A 24,938-nucleotide genomic window follows, 5' to 3' on the forward strand; every position below is an offset into this window, starting at 1 on the left:
TTTGCAACAACGTAGATGGAACTAAAGGACATTACACTAAGCAAAATAAGTTAATCAGAAAAAGACAACTATATGATTTTACTCATGTGTGGAATTTAAGAAACAAAACAGGATTCATAGGAGAAAGGAGGGGAAAATAAAACAAGACAAAATCAGAGAGACAGATAAACCAGAGGAGACTCTTAATCACAGGAAACAAACGAGGGTTGCTGGGGTAGTGGGCGATAGGGAAACGGGTGATGGGCATTAAGGACGGTGATGGAATAAACACTGGGTATTATACAAAACTGAGGAATCACTGACCTCTACCTTTGAAACCAATAATACATTATATGTTAAGTGAATTTAAATAAAAAAATTTTTTAAAAAGACTAATGAATCACTGAACTCTACCTCTGAAACTAATAAAACACTATATATTGATACAATTAAATTTTAAAAATAAAGAAAAACAAACATTTTTTTAAAAAGCAACAGCAGGAAAAAAAAAGGCAGTATTAATAAACTGAAATTTTCATAATCATTACAACTTTGGCTGTTAAAATTTACCTTAACCATCTAGCCAATTTTCTGTTGGAAGTATTTTGGAGTCAAACTTACATACTAACTTTATTATGAACTAATTTTGAAACATCCCAGATGTTACAGCCACTCAACCTCTCTTATGTAAACTGTAGCTTCCTCCATCTGCCTAATAATATAAATAACAGATAAATAACAGAACCTACCTTATGGAGTTTTGTGAGATGGAGTTTTATACCATTTGTTTAATGGTATAAAATGCCTGACATATAGCAATTCATTGAACATTAGCTATTACTGTTTTTTTTAACTTTATTTACTTACTTACTTATTTAAGTAGTCTCTACACCCAACATGGGGCTCAAACTCATGACCCCAAAAGCAAGAGTCACATGTTCTTCTGACTGAACTAGCCAGGCATTCTGCTATTACCGTTTTTTAAAAAAATGGGTAAAGCTGTATTTGTAAGAACATTCATGGTAGTACTATTTATATTTAGAAAACAAAAACCAAACTGAACACCATCTAAATGCTCCACAACAGAAAACTTATAAATCAGGAGAGTTATATATGCATGTGTTTGTGTGTATACACATAAATCCACTAATTTTATCTGAACAATGCAACTAAGCTGACTTTGTTGGGTATATAATCAAATTCCTATGCTTTTACCTACTTTGCTTGCTAGAAGTTTCCAATGAATTGAAAGAAGTTTATTAGAATCTCCCAGTCTAACTATAATGTTTAAGTAAAAATTGGAGTTTTTTAAAAACATTTTCTTTATATATTTTATTTGATAAGTTGTTTGGTGCATAAGCATTTGATTTTTCTACCTTCTTCATTAATTTTTTATCATTATCTGTCCTTCTTTATTCTGTTTTTCAAATCTGAGAGTCCCTACCTTTTTAGAAGAATTCAATCCATTATTTAGTGTTAACAAGTACCATGTTTCTTTTTATTCCTTCCATGTTACTATTTATATTTAACTAGTTATTTTGCATTGATGCTTCTTTCTCATTTTTATTGATTTGAGCAAATGACCATATCTTTTTACTCCCCTCCCTTAGTCATTTTAAAGTTTTACTGTGCTTTTTTCCCTCTAATATTGATCACCTTCCCATTCTTGGCACTCAAAAATCAAATTCTCATTTCTCCATGATTAAAAACTATAACCCTTACCAACATACACGATCTTCTCTTTTTCTCATTCAGTAAAATAAAACATTTTGACTACTTTTACTACTGCTGTTCTGCTCCTATTCTCTTCCTTACCACATTAAGTTTTATTTTTGTTTTTTTTTTAAGATTTTATTTATTTATTTGACAGAGAGAGGTCACAAGTAGGCTGAGAGGCAGGCAGAGAGAGGGGGGGAAGCAGGCACCCCACTCAGCAGAGAGCCCGATGTGGGGCTCGATCCCAGGACCCCAGGACCATGACTTGAGCCGAAAGCAGAGGCTTCAACCACTGAGCCACCCAGGTGCCCCCCCACATTAAGTTTTAATTAAAGATAGTACGGATTTCAAAGTATTATTATAAATGTCATTATTTAACACTAATAAATCCCCATTCACATTAACATTAGGTAGTAGTCACACCCTAAGGTACCAGCAATGAATGATTCAACATCCTTGTGTAATAATCCCCTCCCCTAAGATGTATGTGGGAACTGTGACTTTCTTCTCATCTGCAGAATATGGCAATAGTGACAGGGAATCACTCTGATTATGTTATGATTATATATGTGACAAATATATGATATCATACATATAAGACACCATTGAGCAGAAGCAAAAATTCTGCCTTGCTGACTCTGAAGATCCAAGGGGCCATACTATGAAGGGGCCTATGGAAAGGGTCAAGTGGCAAGAACTGCAGGCAGCCTTTAGAAGTTGAAAGTAATGGCCCATGGCTGACAGCCTGCAAAAAAAAAAACAGGTAACCTCAGCCCCAGTTTCAAGGAACTGAAATCTAAAAGCCACATGAGCTTGAACAGGACCTCAAACCTCAGATGAACTGAAATCTAACAGCCACATGAGCTTGGAACAGGATCTCAAACCTCAGATGAGACCACAACCCGGGCTGACACTTTTGACTGCAACCTGACTCCTAAACAGAGGACCCAGCTAATATGCATCTGGGCTTCTGACCAAAAGAAAATACAGATAATAAATAAATGTGTGTTGTCTAAGCCACTAAATTGTGGTAATTTAGTACATAGCAACAGAAAATAAATACACATTACTTAAATTTAAGCACATATATTACAAGAATTACTCCTCACCACTATTTCCTTTCTTTGGAGTCAGTTTTGATTTATATACTTAGTTAAAATACACGAGTATTTTATCAGAGGATTTAAAGTCAACTCAATCTTTGTATTATCTGCAAAGTAAATTCACTTATCAGAAAGGAAAATATCTTGGCTAGGTGTAAGATTACTAGATTGTAATATATTTCTTAAAATGGGCTATAGATGTTATTTTATTCTTGTAATATATTTCTTAAAATAGGCTATAGATGTTCTTTTATTCTTCCAATGTTATACAGATCAACATTACTCATCATTTTTTCTCCCTTATATATATATATTTTTCTGTCTAGAAGCTTCCTGTAGTCTTGAAATTTAGAAATTTTATTCATTGATGTCTAGAAGTATATCTATTTCAATAATTTTGACTGGCATTTGGCAAACTCATTCAAATTGCAGATTTAAGCCATCTTTAATTTAGGTAAGTTTTCTTTAACATACTTCTTTTAACTTTTTTCCTTCCTCCACCTGTTTCTCTTTTCTGGAAATCCTATTGTTTACAAGTTTTCTCAACTATCTCCATATTATTTCCACCTTTTTTCCTCATGTTTTCCATCTTTTCGTATTTTGTCTCTGATAAATTTCTTCCATGTCAACACCAGTTACTAATTCAGTTCTCAGCAACAGTGACTACCCTTTAGTTTCACTTCATCTACTGACTTTTTTTTTTAAGATTTTATTTATTTAACAGACAGAGATCACAAGTAGGCAGAGAGGCAGGCAGAGAGAGAGGGAAGCAGGATCCCCGCTGAGCAGAGAGCCCGATGCGAGGCTCGATCCCAGGACCCCGGGACCATGACGTGAGCCGAAAGCAGAGGCTTTAACCCACTGAGCCACCCAGGTGCCCCCATCTAATAACTTTTTAAATTTAAAAAAATTGAGTTTTTCAGTCCCAGAAAGTTTTCTATGCTATAATGGAATCTCTGAAAATCCTCATTATTTCTTTTATTGTTGAAACTGTTATGCATCTACTAACAAAAATTCTAGCTCACCAGCAGTTGTCTACTTTCTTATGCATGATACTAGATTTTCCTCTCTCTAGTTGCTAAAGCCCTTGCTCAGAAACATTTTTATCTCTGTTTACCTACTCCTGACTAGTTATCATTCCAATTTTCAAGAAAGTATTAAACACTAAGAGGTAAAACAGTCTTCACATGGGCCCACAAAATATTGACAAAATGTGAGTTTTTGGTTGAAGCAATTTGAAGAAGCTTCAGTTCTAGTGGTTTCCTTAGATACAAGTGCAAGAGATCTCATGAGTCCTCACTGGCAAATATACTATTGGGAACTGAAGAATTTTAATCCTCCATGGCCTCTCCATGAGTTCCCCAGCTCCCACCTTTGCCTACCTATGCCAGCTACTGCTTTGTTTGCAAATGAGGTGGATAAAAATGGGAGTTGTCAAATGTCATCTACCTAGCAGTTATTATTTACAGAATTCTCCACCCTAACTTCTTAGCCTAGGCAAAATCATGTTCCTTAATATGGGGCAAAGAGTGAGAGGGACACAAGATTTAATAAAGATCATCATTGGCCTATGATGACTTATTGTGAAATTCATAAAAACTAAACAAATAGTTTCAATTTATCTGCCAGTTAATCCAAATACTTCCTTTCTCTGTGTGAGAAGAATTAAGACCCATTTAGTAACAGAGGTTTTATAATATGAAGATATTAAAAGACAGAAATAATCTTACCTAACTTGTGATGTATTTTATCCTGTGGTATCACTGTAGATATTTTTACTCTTGAGTCACCTGCAAAATGCAAATGATAATCTCGTGAGCAAAGGCTGCTAATTCCATGTTGAATTCAACTGTGTTAGTTGTAAATTTCAATATAAGTATTTTCATTAAATTTAACTTGACAATCATGGTATTACTTCTTTTACTTTTTACTGCTGAGGAATAAAGACTAATGAAAAACAGTGTGACATTTCTTTAGATTTTGCTATAATGTATATCTAAAGAGCCTAATAATAAACATAACAAAAAATAAGTTTTCTAGACTTGAGGTAAAATAAGCAACTTAGTACATTAAAATGTAGGGTGTAATAAAGAACGATCAAATGCTAATAATGTAATATATGATCTTTCAAGCTCTAAAATAGTACAAGTATACTAAATTTAGCAGTGTGCCAATTAGGCCAGAATTTTCAACTTTAGTATTGAAATAGCATCTAAACATAGCTGCCATTAATTCTTTCTCTTCCTATGCACAAATGTCATTCCTTACCAAGAAGCAGTCTAATTCCCTTTTCTCTGAATTCCCTAATTCCCTGAATCTCTGCTGATCTTAACGACCTGCTTGACCAACAGAACACAGCAGAAATGATATTCTGGGACCTCAAAGGTAAGTCCTAAGAAGATATTCAAGTTCCACCTGGGTCTCTTAGAACTTCACTTTGGAGAAAGACACCTTATGTGAAGTCTGACCACCCCAACACTGCCATGCTGTGAGGAAACCCAAGCTAAGCACATGGAAAGAACATGCGGAGAAAAAAGATACATGTGGCCAGCCCTCAACTGTTCCAGCCACACCAGTTAAGTGCTAAGTATTTTTGTTAAAGACTTTTTTTTTTTGAAGATTTTATTTATTTATTTGACAGATGGAGATCACAAGCAGGCAGAGAAGCAGGCAGAGAGAGAGGAGGAAGCAGGCTCCCCACAGAGCAGAGAGCCCAATGCAAGGCATGATCCCAGAACCCTGGGATCATGACCCGAGCCGAAGGCAGAGGCCTCAACCCACTGAGCCACCCAGGCGCCCCTAAGTGCTAAATATCTAAATGAAAAAAGTCACCCTGGACTTCCAACCCAGTTGAGCTTTCAAAGGACTCCAGGCCCAGCAGCTTGCATTTTAAGTATGAATTCATGAGAAAGCCCAAGTTCAAGAACTGCCCAAGTAAGCCAAGTCAACCCAAGAACACTGAGAGATAAAAATCAATTGTTGTACTAAGCTACTAAGTTGTGTGTGTTTGTTATGGAGCAACATGTAACTAGGACACTTAATGTCTATGAATGACCTAAAACTTTTGATACAATTTTATATGTAATATGCATTTCCTGAAAAATAAGTCTAAGCTTTCATTATATTCTCAAATGAGTCCACGATACAAAAAGACTGTTTAAAATGACTGAACTGGGGCACCTGGGTGGCGGCAATCATTTAAGCATCTGACTCTTGATTTTAGCTCAGATCATGATCTCTGGGTTATGAAATCGAATGCCAAGTTGGGTACCATGCTGAGCATGGAACCAGCTTTAGATTTTCTCTCTCCCTCTCCCTTTGCCCTTCCCCATCCCACTCACACATGCATGTACACTCACTCTAAAAAAAAAAAAAGTTAAAATTAAATGACTGAATTAGTTACCTTATAAACTTGCGGGCTAAAATCATAAAAATCTAATGATCTAGTGATCATAAAATCTAATTTCCCTGTCCAGCACTGGCAAATCTATAGAGATCTATAGAAAATAAAAGTAGATTAGTGGATGCCACAGGCTTAAAAGGTAGGGAGAGGTGAGGGAATGAAAGGTGCCTGCTAGAGATAGAGAATATGCGGTTTCTTCTGGGGATGATAAAATGTTCTAAAATTTACTGTGGTGATGGTTACATTCCATTGAATTATATCCCATAAATGGGTAAATTTTATGGTATGTTGACTATCTCAATATACATCTTAATAAAGCTGTTACCAAAAAAAAAAAAAAAAAAAATCTAATTTTCAGCAATCCCCACTGGAAAAAATAGAAGCTAGTCACTGAAAATTCTTAAAATAGCAGTGAGCTGAGGGAAGCAGTTGATGGGATCAAAGAAGGAATGAAGCAAATAAGTAAATATACTGAGGACGTCCACTGACAGAGCCTGAAAGTAATGATATCCCAGTAACAGTGAGCATACCAAGTACCTAGATCTGAGTTTCTAAATGTCATTCTCCACTAAAAAGAACCAGTTTCCCAAGGAGAAATAAGCGATTCCAGAGCTGAGACAAGGGAAGTAGGCCAGAACATCTTAAGCCAAAAAAAAAAAAAAAAAAGAAGAAGAAGAGTATTTGAAAAATGACAGAAACATAATCAAAGGACAAAAGGACCAGTTTGAAAGGATGCCTACCGACCAAATCGGACACAATTTGAGTATCAGAATAAATGAAAGAGATTACAACCATCAAATAAAATAGGAATCCAATAGCAGCCCATAATTACATAGATAAACAAATCAAGAGAAGTGGTAAGAAAAACTATTTCTTACAGAATGCCACTAATTAAAAGACAGGAATTGGGAAAATAGAACAGCACAATTTGGAATCATCCTTAGTGGCTGATGATTTGAGTGGGGGTCTTGGATAGATGCTAAGATTGGTGTGAAGGTTTGAAAAGAAACATGTTAGATAATAGCATCAGAATATCACACTGCAAAATACTTACCAATTATAAAAGAGAACAACCATATCTTTAGAGTAGAGATAATAACTTGAACAAGTGATCAAGATTAACATCACCAGCAGGAGATGGACAAACACTGTGTCTCCTAATGTGATGCACAAAGAACATAGCATCATTTCTGTACTACTTCTGTCACCTGTGCATGGCTGGCATCTGATCATGAGGAAACATCAAAAAGACTCAGGTAGAACGTCATTCTAAAGAATAAAAAGTTGCACTCTCTCAAAAAATGTAAAGCTCAGGAAAGTTAGAAAGTGCCTGTTGAACTGTTCCTTGCTGAAGGAAACTTAACGGACATGAGAGCTAAATGCAATCTATGATCCTGAATTGGATCCTGAACCAGAACACTAACGGAACTGCTGGTGAAATCTGCAGGAATCAATGAAGGAATACTAGTGTTAATATTAATGTTGATTTCCTGACGTGGATGGTTATAATGTGATTATGTTCTTGTCTTACATCGTATCTGCATACATTTATACACAGTACTATGTCTGCAACTTCTTTTCAAATAGTACAGAAAAGGCTAATAATAATGCCAAAGCAATCTTGAGAAAGAACAAAACTGGAGATATCACAATACCAGACCAAGATATACTACAAAGCTGTAGTATATCAAAACAGTATGATACCAACACAAAAAGAGACACATAGATCAATAGAATAAAAGTGAGAACCCAGCTATAAACTCATGCTTATATAATCAATTAATCTATGACAAAGGAGGCAAGAATATACAACAGGAAAAAGACAGCATATTCAACCAATGATGTTGGAAAAAATGGAGAGCTACATGTAAAAAAAAAAAAATGTAACAGGACCACACTGTCTTACACTTTACACAAAAATAAACTCAAAATGGATTACCTAACTGAAAGTAAGACCTGAAACCATAAAACTCCTAGGAGAAAAGAGAGGCAGTAATCTCACTGACATTGTCTATAGCAACGTTTTTCTAGATATGTCTCCTCAGGCAAGGGAAACAAAAGCAAAAATAAACTATTAGGACTACATCAAAATAAAAAACTTTTTACCCCTGGGGATAAAAATATATGTTTATCAAAAATAAAAAATTAAAAAAAAAAAAAACTTTTGCATAGCAAAGAAAACCAAAAACAAAATGAAAAGGCAACCTACTGAATGGGAGAAAATTATTTTCAAATTATATATATATATATTTTTTTTAATATTTTATTTATTTATTTGACAGAGAGAGAGATCTCAAATAGGCAGAGAGGCAGGCAGAGAGAGAGGGGAAGCAGGTTCCCTGCTGAGCAGAGAGCCCGATGCGGGGCTCGATCCCAGGACCCCAGGATCATGACCTGAGCCAAAGGCAGAGGCTTAACCCACTGAGTCACCCAGGCACCCACAAATGATATATTCAATAATGGGTTAATATTCAAAATATGTAAAAAAACTCAACGTAACACCAAAAAATCAAATAATCTGATTTAACAATGAGCAGAGGACCTGAATAGACATTTTTCCCAGAAATGACATCCAGATGGGTGAAGCTCAACATCACTCATCATCAGGGAAATGCAAATCAAAACCACAATGATCTACCACCTCATATCTGGCAGAATGGCTAGAATCAAAAAGGTAAGAAACATGCTGGCGATGATGTGAAGAAAAATGAAACTTCATGCATGTTGGTATGCTGTGGAAAACAGCATGGAAGTTACTCAAAAAATTAAAAATAGAATTATCATATGATCCAGTAATTCTTTTTTTTTTTTTTAAACAGGGAGTAGCACATTTTTTTTTCAAAGATTTTATTTATTTATTTGACAGAGAGAAATCACAAGTAGATGGAGAGGCAGGCAGAGAGAGAGAGAGAGAGAGAGAGAGAAGCAGGCTCCCTGCTGAGCAGAGAGCCCGATGTGGGACTCGATCCCAGGACCCTGAGATCATGACCTGAGCCAAAGGCAGCAGCTTAACCCACTGAGCCACCCAGGCGCCCCTGATCCATTAATTCTACTACTCAATGTTTACCCAAAGAAAACAAAAAAAAACCACTAATTTAAAAAGGTATATTGCACCCTTGTGTTTACTGCAGCATTATTTGTAATAGTCAAGATATAGAAACAACTCAAGTGTCCATCCATAGATGAATGGATAAAAATGATGTGGTATGTATACACACCACACATACACAGTGGAATAATACTTAGGCATAAAAACTGACATCTTGCCATTTGCAACTACACGGATAGAGAATATAATGCTAAGTGAAACAAGTCAGTCACAGAAAGACAAATACTGTATGATCTCACTCATAAGTTATTTTTTTTTTAAGACTGTATTTATTGATTTAAGAGAAAGAGGGAGACCACGAGAGAGAGAAAGAGCACAAGCAGCGGGGAGAGGCAGAGGGAGAGGGAGAAGCAGGCTCCCCACTGAGCAGAGAGCCCGAGGTAGGACTCGATGCCAGGACTCTGGGATCATGACCTGAGCCGAAGGCAGACACTTTACCAACTGAGCCACCCAGACACCCCACTCAAATGTGGAATTTAAGAAACAAAACAAATGAACAAAGAAAACAATAAACAAACAAACAAAAAAACAGACTCTTAAATACAGAGCACATACTGGCAGTTGCCAGAGGAAAGGTGGGTGAGGGATGAGTGACATAGATAAAGGAGTTTAAGACTTTACTTATAATGAACACTAAATAAAGTATAAAAACGCTAAATCATTATACTTTATACCTAAAACTAATGTAACACTGTATGTTAATCATACTTCAATAAAAAAACACATTTTTTAAGGGGCACGTAGGTGGCTCAGTCAGTTGAGTTGTCTGTCTTTTGATCTCAGCTCAGGTCTTGACCTTGGGGTGTTGAGTTCAGGCCCCATGTTGGGCTCCATGTTGGGTGTGGAGCCTACATAAAAAAAAAAAATTTTTTAAAGGCTAATGACAAGAAATGTGTATGAACATATATGTAGTGGAGGCACAGAGAGAGATGGAACAAATGTTGTAAAATACTGACAACTGTGGAATCTGGGTGAAGCAGATATGGGAATTCAGAATGTTTAAAATTAATAATTTCTAAAAGTTAGTATTTTAATAAATTTAGTAATTTCCAAAAAATTATTTTTAAAAAACAGCAATGAAGAGATAACTCCTGCATTTCAAACATTAAAGAATTCTAGTAAGCATGGAGATAGAAGAAAACAGGTTCCCTACAAAGAAAACAAGAAATAGGTCTGCCTTTAAATTTCTACTCCTAAGCATTAGCTATTTCGAGACAAAAGGTCAATAGCCAGCTAGTTTAAAGGAAAAAGGATTATGACTCAAAGATTATTTTTACTATTCAACTAGTTGTACAAAAAAAAAAAAAAAATTTCCTGAGTTCTTGCTGTTATATGTGAGAATGTCTACCAACTTACAAGGAAGTAACAAGGCTATCTGTTCTGACAGTAAGCATAAATGTGTTAAACATTTATTAAAGGAAAAAATACTGACAGAAAGTTAAAAATAAAAATTCAATCATGTACTGCTTTTTTTTTTTAAGATTTTATTTATTTATTTGAGAGAGAGAGAGAGATCACAAGTAGGCAGAGAGGCAGGCAGAGAAAGAGGGGAAAGCAGGCTCCCCGCTGAGCAGAGAGCCCAATGCAGGGCTTGATCCCAGGACCCCGAGATCATGACCTGAGCCGAAGGCAGAGGCTTAACCCACTGAGCCACCCAGGTGCCCCTCATGTACTGTTTCTAAACCACTTTGTTTTAGGTCTGTAAGAAAGGTTAAGTAAAAAGATAAATAAAAATATAAAAAAGAACAATGAGCCAAAAGAAACTAGGGTCATAATATTAATATTAGACAAAACAGACTACAAGGTAAAAGCACTGTAAAAAGATCAAGAAGATAAATTTGGGGGCACCTGGGTGGCTCAGCGGGTTAAGCCTCTGCCTTCAGCTCGGGTTATGATCCTGAGGTCCTGGGATGAAGCCCCAAATCCAGCTCTCTGCTCAAGCAGGGAGCTTGCTTCCCTCTCTCTCTACCTGCCTCCTTCCTACTTGTGATCCCTCTCTTTCTCTGTGAAATAAATAAATAACATCTTTTAAAAAAAAAAAAAAAAAAAAAGAAGATGAATTTGACCAAAGCAGGTACATTCCATATAAAGGTTTACATGCTTACTAACAGCACTGAAATGTACAGAGCAAACACTGCAGAAAATATAAGGAGAAAAAAGCAGACTATTGTAGTGGAAACACTTTACTTCAACTCTGGCAGTCTTCAGCAGGTTTCACAAATCACAAGCAAGGATATAAAGGATCAAATTAATATCTAATGTAATATGTTCAATTCTAATATCCTGTTCTTTTCCCCCAAATATGCTCCTTCCCTAACAGTTTTCAAATCAAGTAATGACAACATAATTCTTTTAGGTGCTCAAGCCTACAGCCTTCAAGTTATCCCTGATATCTCTTCCTTACATCCCACATCCCATCCATCAGGAAATGCTATTGATTTTATCTTCAAATCTATTCAAAATCCTACTACTGTTGTCCACCTTCCACTGCTACCACCCTAGTCTAAGCAAACTCTCAGGGGGATTACTAATGTCTCACCAACCAGTCTCCCTGCCTCCAACTTTAATGCCAGCCCCCTAAAACTCACCAGCCTTCCCTAACACAGCAGCCAGTCATTCTGTTTATAGGTCCATCATGTCTCTCCTCTGTTCAAAACCCTCCAATGTCTTATCAACTCTCTTAGGAAAAGCTTTTGCAAAAAATCCTTAAAATAGCCTTTAACATCCTATGTGATCTTTCATTCTCGTTATCTCTGTGTCATCATCTCCTAATACCTCTCTCTTTGCTCCGCCCAGTCTCCTGAGTGTTTCCTGCCATCAGACTCATTATCATATCAAAACTGGCCTTGTTCTTCCCTGACTTGAGGTATTTCCTGATACAGCTACAGGATTTGCTTCCTCATTTTTTCCTCAGATGATCACGTCCTCAGTAATGCCTTTTCTGCCCATCTACCTAAGCATGTAACCACCATTTCCCACCACAAAATCCCTGCTTTATTACTCTACTCTCAATCCAGCAAATCCTAAATTTTGCTCTCATTTTTTATTGTCTTCTATGCTGGTTCCCCCAGAAAGTAGGCTCCAGGGGGACAGAAGTTTTTGTCACTTTTGTTCACTACCACATCTGCAGCCTCTAGAAGGATACATAGTAAATATTCCATAATATTCTATAAATATTAAAGAGTTCGGGGGCACCTGGGTGTAAACATTTGCCTTCAGCTCAGGTCATGATGTCAGAGTTCTGGGATCAAGTCCTGTGTCGGGCTCCCTGCTCAACAGGGAATCTGTTTATCCCTCTTCCTCTCAAATGCCCACTCACCTTCTCTCAAGTAAATAAAAATCTTTAAAAATTAAAAATATTTGAGTTCCATAAATATTCAAAATATTCAAAAATATATATACACTTATATCAATAAAATAAGTGGATATATATTTCTATATCCATACATGTACACAAAAGAATAGTGTTCTTTTCAAGCACCCATAGGAGAACCCATGAATTTTTTATGTTCTAAGCATACTACAGATCATAAAGAAAACCTTAATAAATTCAAAAAATAAATAATACAAGCCAAAATTCCCTAGAACAATGAAATGAAATTAGAAATTGTTAACAAAGAACAAAACACTTCAGAATAACAGTCAACATAATAATGTTTTAACATAAACCAGATATTAAACTAAATAAGAAAGCTAAGGGATTAGAAATGATATTCCAATTTTACAGATAAGTATGCTGAAGGTAAGAGCAATGAAATTTTTTACTCAAAATAACATAGTAAATAAGTGGTAGAGTTCGACTCTACCAAGAGACTCTGGGGGCCAAGCTGTTGGACTAATATATCCTTAAAAGACTCCTGGGTCAAAGAAAAATCACTGTAATTTAGGGTATACTACAGTAAGAATACAACATTAAGAGTGATCTGGGTGGCTCAGTTGGTCTACTATCTAACTCTTGATTTCAGCTTAGGCCATGAACTCAGGGTTGTGGGACCGAGTCCTATGTCAGGCTCTGCACTCACAGGGAATGCTGGAGATTCTCTCTCCCTATGCTCCTCCTCCTAACCTTCCCCGGCTTGTGCTCTTCTTTCTCTTTCTAAAATAAAAGAATAAATCTTTAAAAAGGAAAAAAGAACACAATATTTAAAAAGCTGTAAAACTGGGGCACGTGGGTAGTTCAGTCGGTTGAGAGTCTTGATTTTGGCTCAGGTCCTGATCTCAGGGTCATGAGATCAAGCCCCAGGTGGGGCTCCACACTCAGCACAGAATCTGGTTCAGATTCTCTCTCTCCCTCTTGCTCTGCCCCAACCCTGCTCACACTACAAATAAATAAACAAATAAATAAAATCTTTTCAAAGATTTTAAAAATAAATAAATAAAAAGCTGTAAAATTAAGCTAAAGCTGTAGTCGGGAAAATTTATTGTTTTTTCAAATAAAAAAATTTTTATTATAGAAAAATAATAAGAAAGCATTCAACTTAGAGGAGAAAAATAATAATTCTCAACACAGAGAGAAAAAACACAATTTAAAAGGGGGCACATGGCTGGCTTGGTTGATAGAGCCTGCAACTCTTGTTATCAGCATTGCAGTTTCAAGCCCCAAGAGATGGGGATGCTTATCTCTAAGCATAGAGATCCCTTAAAACCAGAATCTTTAAAAAAACAAATTCCACATTCCTAGTATTTCAAGAGATGCAAATCAAAAGGAAAAAGACGGGTGCTGGACGGCTCAGTTAGCTGAGTGTCCAACTCTTGATTTTGGCTCAGATCATGATCTCAGGGTTGTGAGATGAGCTCTGAGCTCAGCAAGGAGTCTGCTTAAGATTCCCTCCCTCTCCCTCTGGCCACCCCACCCCACCATGGCCAGGCCTGCTCATGGGCGCACCTGTGTGTGCTTTCTCTCAAAAAAAAAAAAAAAAAAAAAAAAAGAGAGAGAGAGAGATTCCAATTTTAAAAAATAAAAAAATAAAAGGAAAATGAATTAGTGACTTAGGAAACAAAAAACAGTATAACAGATTAAATTCCAAGCACATTCTTTAGCAGCATAAAAATTACAAAATTATTAAGAGGCATTTTAAAAACTGTACTATGTGAAGTTTCAAATATATTTAAAATAGAAAAAACAATATAATGAAACTGATATACCCATCATACAGCTACAGTATACATGGCTAATCTTTCTTCATTTATACCCTTAACAGCATAACATACTTATTTTTAAAAAAAGATTTATTTATTTCAGAGAGAGAGAAAGAGAGAGAGAAACTGCAAGGTGGGCAAAAAGAGAGGGAGAGAAAGTCACAAGTAGACGCTACATGAGCATGAGCCCAACACTGGGCCCTATCTTACAACACTAAGATCATGACCTGAGCTGAAATCAAGAACCGGGCACCCAAACAACAGTGCCACCCAGACACCTCTTAACATTTTTCAATACTCAAGTAGATATTTTAAGTGTTAATTACTTCTTTATGTTCTACCTCAAAGAAAGGACTGTCACTCTGTCATTCTCTCTCTCTTCCTGCCTCTATCACACAGGTATAAGATCTTACAAATCTTACAAATTTGTAAGTATCTTAAAAATACTAAGGCTCTTAAGAGTAAGTACTCAATACACACTTGCCACTGGCAACAATTTATATAAAACATAGCACACCCTACTCTGCATGCATAATGCCATAAATATCAAGACAACAAACAATAAGTAATAACCTACTTGAAGTTTCCTGAACTTCCTTGTCATCCACATCAGAATTATTCTTTCCAGGTGTTAAATAATTCTTGAGCCTGCAAGGTCCACTTTAAGATAAAAAAGTAAATCATCAAATTTGTGCTTTTATAATATATATATCTAATTTTCTACCCCAATGGTCATTTTTCTCCCCAAAAAGGTTTCCTTCTTATAAAACTAAGAGTGACGTTATAGATCACCAAAAGTATATTTACATGCCAAATAAAACAAAGAATCTAAAATTTAATCCTGTAACTGTCAAACAGGACAAATACTGAATTTTATATAACCTTTTAAACTCCATGAATTAATTCTAAATTTTAATTTCAACTCAAGTAACATCCCTTGATAAATCAAATTATAAAAAATTTTAGAAATAAATCAGCTTTTCTTAATTAAAAAATATAGTCAGAAACAAGTAGAATTTAAAATATAGTCCAGAAATTGCTCAGAGATAATTCAGCTTATCCCAGTTCTAGATTCCTTTCCTTCCATTATGAACCCAGGATAGGCCTAGTAGTCATAACCTACCAAATAGTAAAGAAATCTTAGCCATCACTTAAAAGTCCTGATAATCTGTTATAATTTACCATTCCTTCATTTTAAAAAGGGGTATATGATTTCAGATATTGTAAGAGTAGGTTAACTTGGTTTGTTCACTGAGTGTACCTGTTTTAAACACATACCCACAAATTTTTAAATACTCCTCTTTTCGAGAGAGAGAGCCTAATCCCCCATTCCTTAAATGTGGTCTGGACTTAATGACTTGTTTCCAACAAACAGAATGGAGTAGAAGTGATAGTGCACAACTTCAGAGAGACAATTTTAACCTCCATCATAGTCACACTTTCTCTTGGATTACTTGTTTTGTAAAAAGCCAGCTGTCATGTTGAATACCCTTATGGAGAGGGCCACATAACAAAGACACATAAAGCTAACAGCCATGGAAGCAAACTACCTTATAAGTAGATCCTCCAGTCACAGTCAAGCCATCAAAGGACTACAGACCAGGTAGGTATCTTGAATGCTACACCTCATTAGAACCACTGAGTAAGAACTAGCAAGCTAACCCAGACTTCTTGGCCACAGAAACTATGAAACCACAGATGTTTCCAAGTCACTGTTAAAGTTTGGGGTAATTTGTTACACAGCAATGAGTGACTAATATAAGGTAAACCCAATTATCCTTAGAACACATACATACCTTCCTTCCAAAACTGAAATCTTCTGCTCTCTAGAATCGAAGTTAGATTCTGCTGGTGTATTGCGTGTAAATCCCTTGATCTGAGACTCCTGATGAACATTCCGTTCACTCATATTATCTTGATCCTTTGTACTTCTTGTACCTCTGTGAAAATGTAAAGTGTAAAGTTGTTTTCATTTCTCCATAAAATATTTCTTTCAGGGATAATACACAATGAGTAAACAATATCATACTGGCTGTAACAAATATTAGATAACCCTGTTTAGGTCCTAGGACATACAACTAACCTAGGAAAAAAATTTGATTCTAGGACTACTAAGAAAAATTTTGAGGGGCACCTGGGTGGCCCACTGGGTTAAAGCCTCTGCCTTCAGCTCAGGTCATGATCCCGGGGTCCTGGGATTGAGCCCCACATCAGGCTCTCTGCTCCACAGGGGGCCTGTTTCCCCCCTTCTCTCTCTCTGGTTGCCTCTACTTGTGATCTCTGCCTTTCAAATAAATAAATAAATAAATCTTAAAGAAAAAAAAAGAAAAGAAAAATTCTGAAACGGTACAGACCTGGCCTAAGATAGAGGTGATGACAAGGGGACACAAGGAGACATCACCTACAGGCAGCATATGATGTATATTACACATTTAATCAATCTTTTTTTTTTTTTTTGAAAATCCACAAGAAACTGAAATTGCTTTCTTTGACACCCCTAGTCAGCCTACTGAGGTACAGTAAGGTGCTCAGAGGGAAATCAGGCTCATCTCTTTAACAGCTAATCAGTTTATCTCCAATACATGCAAATAGGATATACTATTCCCAGACTGTATGATTTTTTTCTTCTCTCACATTCCTCTTCTAAGTCCTATATTTTAATTTGTTTCTTGACTCAGTCTATCAACCTACTCTTATCATATGTGAGAAAATAATTTGCATACAACATTACAAAAAAACATGCAGATTTCGGTGCTATAATCATAATCTGAAGAAATAAAAGGGATTATAAGAGATTACTATGAACAATTATGTCAAAAAATTAGATAACCTAGATGAAATGGATAAATTCCTAAAGACACACAAATTACCAAAACTGATTCAAGAAGGAATAATCTCAAAGACCTGTAACAAGAGAATAAATCAGTAATCAAAAAACTACCCAGAAAGAAAAGCCCAGGCCCAAATGGTTTCCCTGCTAAATTCTACCTAGCATTCAAAGAATACAAATTCTTCACAGACTCTTTCAAAAAACAGGAGAACTTCTCAACTTACTTTATAAAGCCAGGAATCTCCTGATACCAAAACTGGACAAAGACATCACAAGAAAACTACACACCAAAAAACTCAACAACATATTAGCAAAAGAAATCTAACAATGTATAAATAGAATCATACATACATCATGACCAAATGGGATTTATACCAGAGATGCAGTTTGGTCTACAACCCAAAAACCAATTAAATAATACATCAGATCAATAACAAACAAAAGAGCATTTAACAAAATCCAACACCTTTTTATGATAAAAATGCTCAACAAAGTAGGATTAGAAGGGAACTGCCTCAGCCTGATAAGGGTATATATGAAAAACCTACACCTAGCAATATGCTAAATGGTGAAAGACTAGATGTTTTCATCCTAAAATTTAGGAACCAGACAAGAAGTCTGCTGTTGCCACTTCTATTGAACACTGTACTAAAGATTTTAGCAAGGGCAATTAGGCAACAGAAGACAAATAAAAAATAGAATGGAAAGGAAGGGTAGAACTATTTCTATTCACAAATGACATGACTTTTATACTCAGAAAATCCTATGAAATATGCTAAAAAGCTATCAAAACTAATAAATGATTATATTGATGGTTTGCACATATCTGTGAATATACTATAAAACCACTGAATTGTACACCTTTCATTAGTAAATTGTATGGTATGTGAAGTACCCTTCATAAACCTGTTTAAAAAGAAATCTACTGTAATTAGCTTCTGTTCTATTAGGCTTACAGAAATAATATAGAAATTAAGTGATTACATAAATTTGAATGAAAGAACCTCAGTGGAAATTGCTTACACTGTAAGTGCTCTAGCTCTTAAAGTTTGGTTTATTTTGTTCCCAAAGGTTTTAACAGGGAAAAAGGAAGTTAGCTACGTAGTTTAATTAATGCTCATGGTCATAAAAAAGCAAAAAATATCACTTTTAAACAAGTTAAAAGTTTCATTATCTGTTAAATACATGCAGAGAGGAAAAATAACTCAAGTAACATTTCTAATCAGGAAGACACCTTAAAAATAAAAAATTTAAAAAAAGGAAGACTCCTTAGACCAATTAATTCGATTTTGGCTTAAATACTATTATCCATCTCATCCCTGATTTCAATGTGTGCATGTGTTTGTGTGTTTGTACATGTGTACATGCATGTGTGTCACAGAATATTCTAGAATTGAAAGGTTTAAATTTATTTTCTCAAAAAAAAGTATAGTTTTAATTCCTCAAAGTCCTCTATTCTACTGGTTTTAATATGGTGACAATAATACCTTTGAACACTATAAAATATAAAATTATGTGCCCAACTAATTTAAAAAATAATAATGGTAGTAGGTAATATAGTTAGGGTCTTTTTTCAAGATTTATTTACTTGTTTTAGAGAGAGAGCACAAACAAGAGGGAGGGGAAGAGGGAGAGAATCTAGAGCAGACTCCCCTCTAAGGGGGAGCTCATCATATGGGGCTCAATTTCACATTCCATGAGATCATGACCCGAGATGAAGTCACTAGCAGGATATTCAACCAACTGAGCCACACAGGCTCCCCAGTAATAATCTTTTTTTAAAAAGTAATTCTTTTTCTTTTTTTTTTTTTAAGATTTTGTTTATTGAGAGAGAGAGAATGCCCATGAGTAGGGAGAGGGGCAGAGGGAGAGAGAGAATCTCAACCAGACTCCCCAGTGAGCACAGAGCCCAATGCAGAGTTGGACCCCACAACCCCTAGATCATGACGTTAAGTCCCAATCACAAGTCAGAGGGTCAACCAACTGAGCCACCCAGGCGCCCTAAAATTAATTCTTACAGAGCCATAAAATATAAAAGTATTTTCAGCCTTTAAGTACTGAGCTTTTGTTTCCTTTGGACATTGGGGATATGAAAGTGGGTAATCAAGAACTATATAGCTATTGCTGTGTCCCAAGTACATATTACATAAACCTTTTAACATTGTTTTCATAGTAGCTAACATGCGTTATATATTAGCATCTGAAGGTATTGGCTTATTTTTAGTCTATTTAACTGATGGTATTAAAATGTGTGAGACGGGTAAATTAAAACTACATTTAGAAATCAATTTCTTATTTTTTATCTTAGGCATTGTCCATATAGCCAAAGATTAATTATTAACATAATTTAATACTAGTCTAAAGTCTTAAAGTTAAGTAAAGGTTTTGAAAACACAATTTAAGCTGATACATTTAATTTTTATAATTTATAAAAATAAATAATTTATAAATTTATAATTTATAATTTATAAAAATAAATCACTTATCAACAAGAATAATCTCAAAAATGAACCGTGGGGGGAAAAGCAAGTCACAGAAGGATGTGTATACCAATAAAAACCATTTTTATAAACTTTTAAAACCATACCACATGCTGTTCATATATACATGCACACACAGGAAAAGTATAAAAATATCCATGAGAATGGTGACTACCAAATTCAGTATATAGGCTACCGCTAACAAGGGAAAGAATGGGCTCAGCAAACATACAAATGGGATTTTAATAGTCACTATAATATTTTATTTCTTAAGTGAGATCATGGGGGGAATCAGGTGTTCCTTTTTTTTTTTTTTTTGTAAACCTGAAATATTTTATAAACCTGGAAAGTAGCATGGAAATGCTGTGAAAGAGTTAAAGAGAATGTGTATGGGATTTTTTTTCTGTACTACAATGACATACACTACTACATTTTAGGGCACTATAATTTATTTCCATACATCCCTAACTCCTTGCAGTTTCTCACATACATGTATTATTTGTTGAGTAAATCAAAGAATAAATACTACATCAATAAGCAAAAATATGCAAGAACAACATTTAACTCACTAGGTTGTTAGGATTGATGAAAATTCACTGAAAGCTCCCAGTAATACTGGAGCATACTTGGCACATAATAAGCACTCAAAGTATGTTAACTATTACCACCTTAGGGATAAGAGAAGTTTTTTGTTTTTTTTTTTTTTTAAGATTTTATTTAATTGATTTGACAGACAGAGGTGACAAGTAGGCAGAGAGGCAGGCAGAGAAAGGAGGAAGCAGACTCCCCGCCGAGCAGAGAGCCTGACATGGGGCTCGATCCCAGGACCCTGGGATCATGACCTGAGCCAAAGGCAGAGGCTTTAACCCACTGAGCCACCCAGGCGCACCGGGATAAGAGAAGTATTAGATGTATTCCTAATTATTGAAATCACATTAACCTCACTTAAAAGGAAGCTAATCAAACTATACATTAAAAATGACTAAGAGGTGCCTGACAAGCTCAGTTGGTTAAGCTTCTGCTTTTGGCTCAGGTCATGATCCCAGGGTCCAGCGACTGAGGTCTGCCTTGGGCTTCCTGATCAACAGGGAGCCTGCTCCTGCTTCTCTCTCTCCCTCTGCTCCTCTCCCCTGCTCATGCGCTGTCTCTTCTCTCTCAAATAAATAAATACAATCTTTTTTTCTTAAAAATGACTAAGATGGCTAATTATACTGAAATTAAAACATAGGGCGCCTGGGTGGCTCAGTGGGTTAAGCCGCTGCCTTCCGCTCAGGTCATGATCTCAGGGTCCTGGGATTGAGTCCCACATGGGGCTCTCTGCTCAGCAGGGAGCCTGCTTCCTCCTCTCTCTCTGCCTGCCTCTCTGCCTACTTGTGACCTCTGTCAAATAAATAAATAAAATCTTTTAAAAAATAAATAAATAAAATGACTAAAATGGTAAATTTTATGTTTTTACCACTTTTTTAAAAAAAGCAACTCTTAAGTGATGATAATAATATTTATTAAATACATCACTCACTGCTGTGAAATGCGTAAGCCTGATGATTCAGAGACCTATACCCCTCAGGCAAATAATATGTTAATAAAATACATATATATATATCACTCACACCCACATTCCTTATATTATTCCCATTTTAATATGAGGAAACAAATTCAGATTACTACCTTGCCCTGGGGCATCCTCCAACTAACAGTTGCGTCTGGATTTACAACCACCTTTGCAGACTGCAGAGCCCTTTATGCTAATACTGTTTCCGCATAAATGATTAATTGACACTGACCAACTATTAAATGCTGAACACCAAAAATAACTATGTTGTATACCTAACTATATTGTATACCTAAGAAGATTTTTCTTCTTAGCCAGGTCTTCCTTATCATTTTCCAATGACTCATTCTGGGAACAACTGGAAATTTCATCATGGTCAATAATTCTTCCAGAATCTTTAGCGTTTAAAAACTCCTGTGCTCTTGAGCTGCCCGAAGTAGTACTCTTCTGCCCTTTAAATGGAATAGTTTTTTCCTCAATGTTTTTAGTTGATTGATTTGACTTTTCAGTAGGTTTTCGTCTACTGTTGTGACACACTGACAATTCATTTCTTCTTGGAGAATTGCTATAAAGAAGACCTGAAGGATTCAATGATAACCTAAAGTTAGCATAATGTTTACCCAGATTATCCGGCTCACTGACAACATTATTTATTTACACATAAACACACACGCCAGTTTCAAAGGCTATGTTTGTTTTCAAATTAAATTCATAAAATGCAGCTTTTCAACCCCTTTAAATTTATCACAAGCTTCCAAAACCACCCTTTGTGTCTCTCCCCACTACTCCTTCGGCCATCCTTAAGATCCTATTATTTCCCAAGCTTCCAGCTCCAGCTTCTCACTCTGGATCCCTACTTTGAGGGACCCTGCTGCTCTGAACTTTAATTACTATGTAGATGCTAGTATCATAATATTCACCTACCACTCTTCCGCAAACCTGACCTTTTGGTTTTAGTTCCTATCTTAATGAAAAGTATAACAATTTACCCAAATACCTATATCAGAAATCTGAGTCATCCAAGACTCCTGTCCCTATCCACAACCAAATCCCCTAATCCTGTCATTTCTACATTCTTAATACCTCTCAAATCCACTTCTTTCAAGTTCTCTGGCCTATCACTGACCTTCAGCATTTAACTGGGTTATTAAAGCTCCTCTTAGTCTCCCTTTCTCTAGCTTTGCTGTTCTTCAATCCATTCTTCACACTGCTTCAAGAATCATCTTAGGAAAACACAAGTTGAATAATGACAACCTTGCTAAAATCTTTTAGTGACTATAACTATTTTCAATAATTTACTTCTACACTTCATTAATTCAAATTTTCAACATTCTCCTCCAAATAAACCAAAACCCAGCAATACTGAACTACCTGCTTGTCTCTAAAGAACTGGTTCTTAAAAAATTGGTCCTTAGACCAGAAGGATCAGCATCACTTGAGAATTTGTTTCAAATGCAAATTCTCTGGCTTTGCTTTAGGCAGACTAAATCAGGTCTGAGAAGAGCCCAGTAATCTGTGTTTTAACAAGACCTCCAAATAACTCTGACAAAACTTTTTTTTTAAAGAGTTTATTTATTTGACAGACAAAGATCACAAGCAGGCAGAGAGGCAGGCAGTGGGGGGTGGTGGTAATGAAGCGGGCTCCCCGCTGAGCAGAGAGTACTATTTGTGTCTTGATCCCAGGACCCTGCCTTGATCCCAGGACCCTGGGATCATGACCTGAGCGGAAGGCAGGCTTTAACCCACTGAGCCACCCAGGTGCCCCTGACAAAACAATTTTTAAAAGGTTAAACTCTCAGCTCCAGATCTCTGTACATGCTACTCTACTAGAAACATTCCATCCTTCCTCCTCACCCCACCCAGTCACTCAGTTGATTCCTAACTCATCCTTCAGGAATCTTTCCCTAATTCCCATACCTAAATTAAGTAGCTCTCTCTCAACCCTTTAAAAATATTTATCACCCATCTAACTGTTTACTTATCTTTCTCTTCTAGCAGACTGACAATTCCTTGAGACCAATATTGCTTTTACCTATCTTCATATTCTCAATAGCTAACACCAGGGCCAGGACCATGGTGAAGCAATTTTTTCCAGTCCACTGAGATATAATTGAAATATAACAATGTGAAAGTTGAAGGTACATAATGTAATAATTTTATATATGCAGATATTACAAAATGAATACCAAAGACTATACCTTAAAAGTTTTCACCATTAAAAACAAAACAAAACATGAGGTGCCTGGGTGGCTCAGTGGGTTAAAGCCTCTGCCTTCAGCTCAGGTCATGATCCCAGAGTTCTGGGATCAAGCCCCACATCAGGCTCTCTGCTCAGCAGGGAGCCTGCTCCCCCCCCCCCCCACTCTCTATGCCTGCCTCTCTGCCTACTTGTGATCTCCGTCTGTCAAATAAATAAAATCTTTAAAAAAAAAAAAAAAAAACAACAAATGGGGGCACCTGGGTGGCTCAGTCATTAAGCATCTACCTTTGGCTCAGGTCCCAATCCCAGGGACCTGGGATCGAGCCCCGCATCGAGCTCCCTGCTTTCCCTCTCCTAGTCCCCTTGTTTGTGTTCCCTCTCTCGCTGTGTCTCTCTGTGTCAAATTAATTAATTAATTAATTAAATCTTTAAAAAAAAAAATTTAACTAGGGTAGGTAATTTGAAAAGGTGCTCACTTTCAGAGAGTCATACAGGGACTGAACCTGGACTCACACAACCCTGAGACTAAATGCCTCCTCAAATTTCTCATTCTATATTACTCACTTGCCTCACTCTAGTACTGGCCCTAACACCATTTCTGCCTCACAGTGGGCACTCCATAAATGTTTCTCAATATACATGAAAAAGCAGTTTAGGCTAAACATCTACTTTAGGCAGCATGGTTGCTTATTAGGGAAATTAAAAATGCATCAACAGTCAGGAAACCTGGGTTCTACTGTTTTCCAGCTCTAGCACAAAAGTCTATCACCTTAGGTTGCAAGTGATGCTACTTTTTTGAGCCTCAGACTTTCTTTTTCTAGCAGATGAAGGATTGTTTTAACTTTGAGATCTATAGCATTCTTCCATTTTTGTGACTCCCTACTTGATTAGAAACTCAACATCGGTTTTAAAACTGCTACAGAAGTTTTTTGGTAAGTCTCAGAGTTCTAGAAAAAGTATCCAGGCTTTTTAAGATTTTTATTTACCTGTATATTTACACACTCATCTGCTATAGTACAGTTTCAGGCACCTGGAGCAAAAAGGTGAGTTCCTCAGAGCAGTAACAGTAGTAGATAATATTTTATATAGTAACTACATGCCTAAGTCCTTATAATGAAGTAGAAGGATTTGTAATCACGTTACAGAATAAGAAACTGAACAAAATATCTTGCCCAAAGTTGAGAAATCATAATTTAAACTCATATCTAAGTCCCAAATTCAAGGAAGGCTGCAACATAATATTTCTTTCTACTATCAATCAAGGATCCCAATGATTCAAAAATTCACAAGGCCTCATATGTAGTGCCATGTTTGTTCTACTCTCACTTGTTGACCTAAATACCTCAAAGTCAATAGTATCTGTATATGTAAATGTTATCTTATCATCTACCATCTTTTCATGATTAACCACCTTTAAAAGATCAAAA

General features: G+C 36.1%; 1 protein-coding gene across 3 annotated transcripts in view; it reads right to left on the bottom strand.

Moving 5' to 3' along the window:
• CENPC (centromere protein C) overlaps positions 1–24,938 on the bottom strand; it is a 111,981-nt gene that overhangs the window by 21,094 nt on the left and 65,949 nt on the right. For all 3 annotated transcript variants that reach the window (XM_059384747.1, XM_059384757.1, XM_059384741.1), the window contains 4 exons: positions 21,604–21,889; positions 16,246–16,389; positions 15,027–15,109; positions 4,529–4,588 (listed from right to left, as the gene is read on the bottom strand). In XM_059384747.1, the coding sequence (XP_059240730.1) occupies positions 4,529–4,588; positions 15,027–15,109; positions 16,246–16,389; positions 21,604–21,889 (573 nt within the window). The remainder of the gene's footprint in view (positions 1–4,528; positions 4,589–15,026; positions 15,110–16,245; positions 16,390–21,603; positions 21,890–24,938) is intronic.

The sequence above is a fragment of the Mustela nigripes genome, chromosome 1 (genome assembly GCF_022355385.1).
Source record: "Mustela nigripes isolate SB6536 chromosome 1, MUSNIG.SB6536, whole genome shotgun sequence".
In the NCBI taxonomy this organism is placed as follows: Eukaryota; Metazoa; Chordata; class Mammalia; order Carnivora; family Mustelidae; genus Mustela; species Mustela nigripes.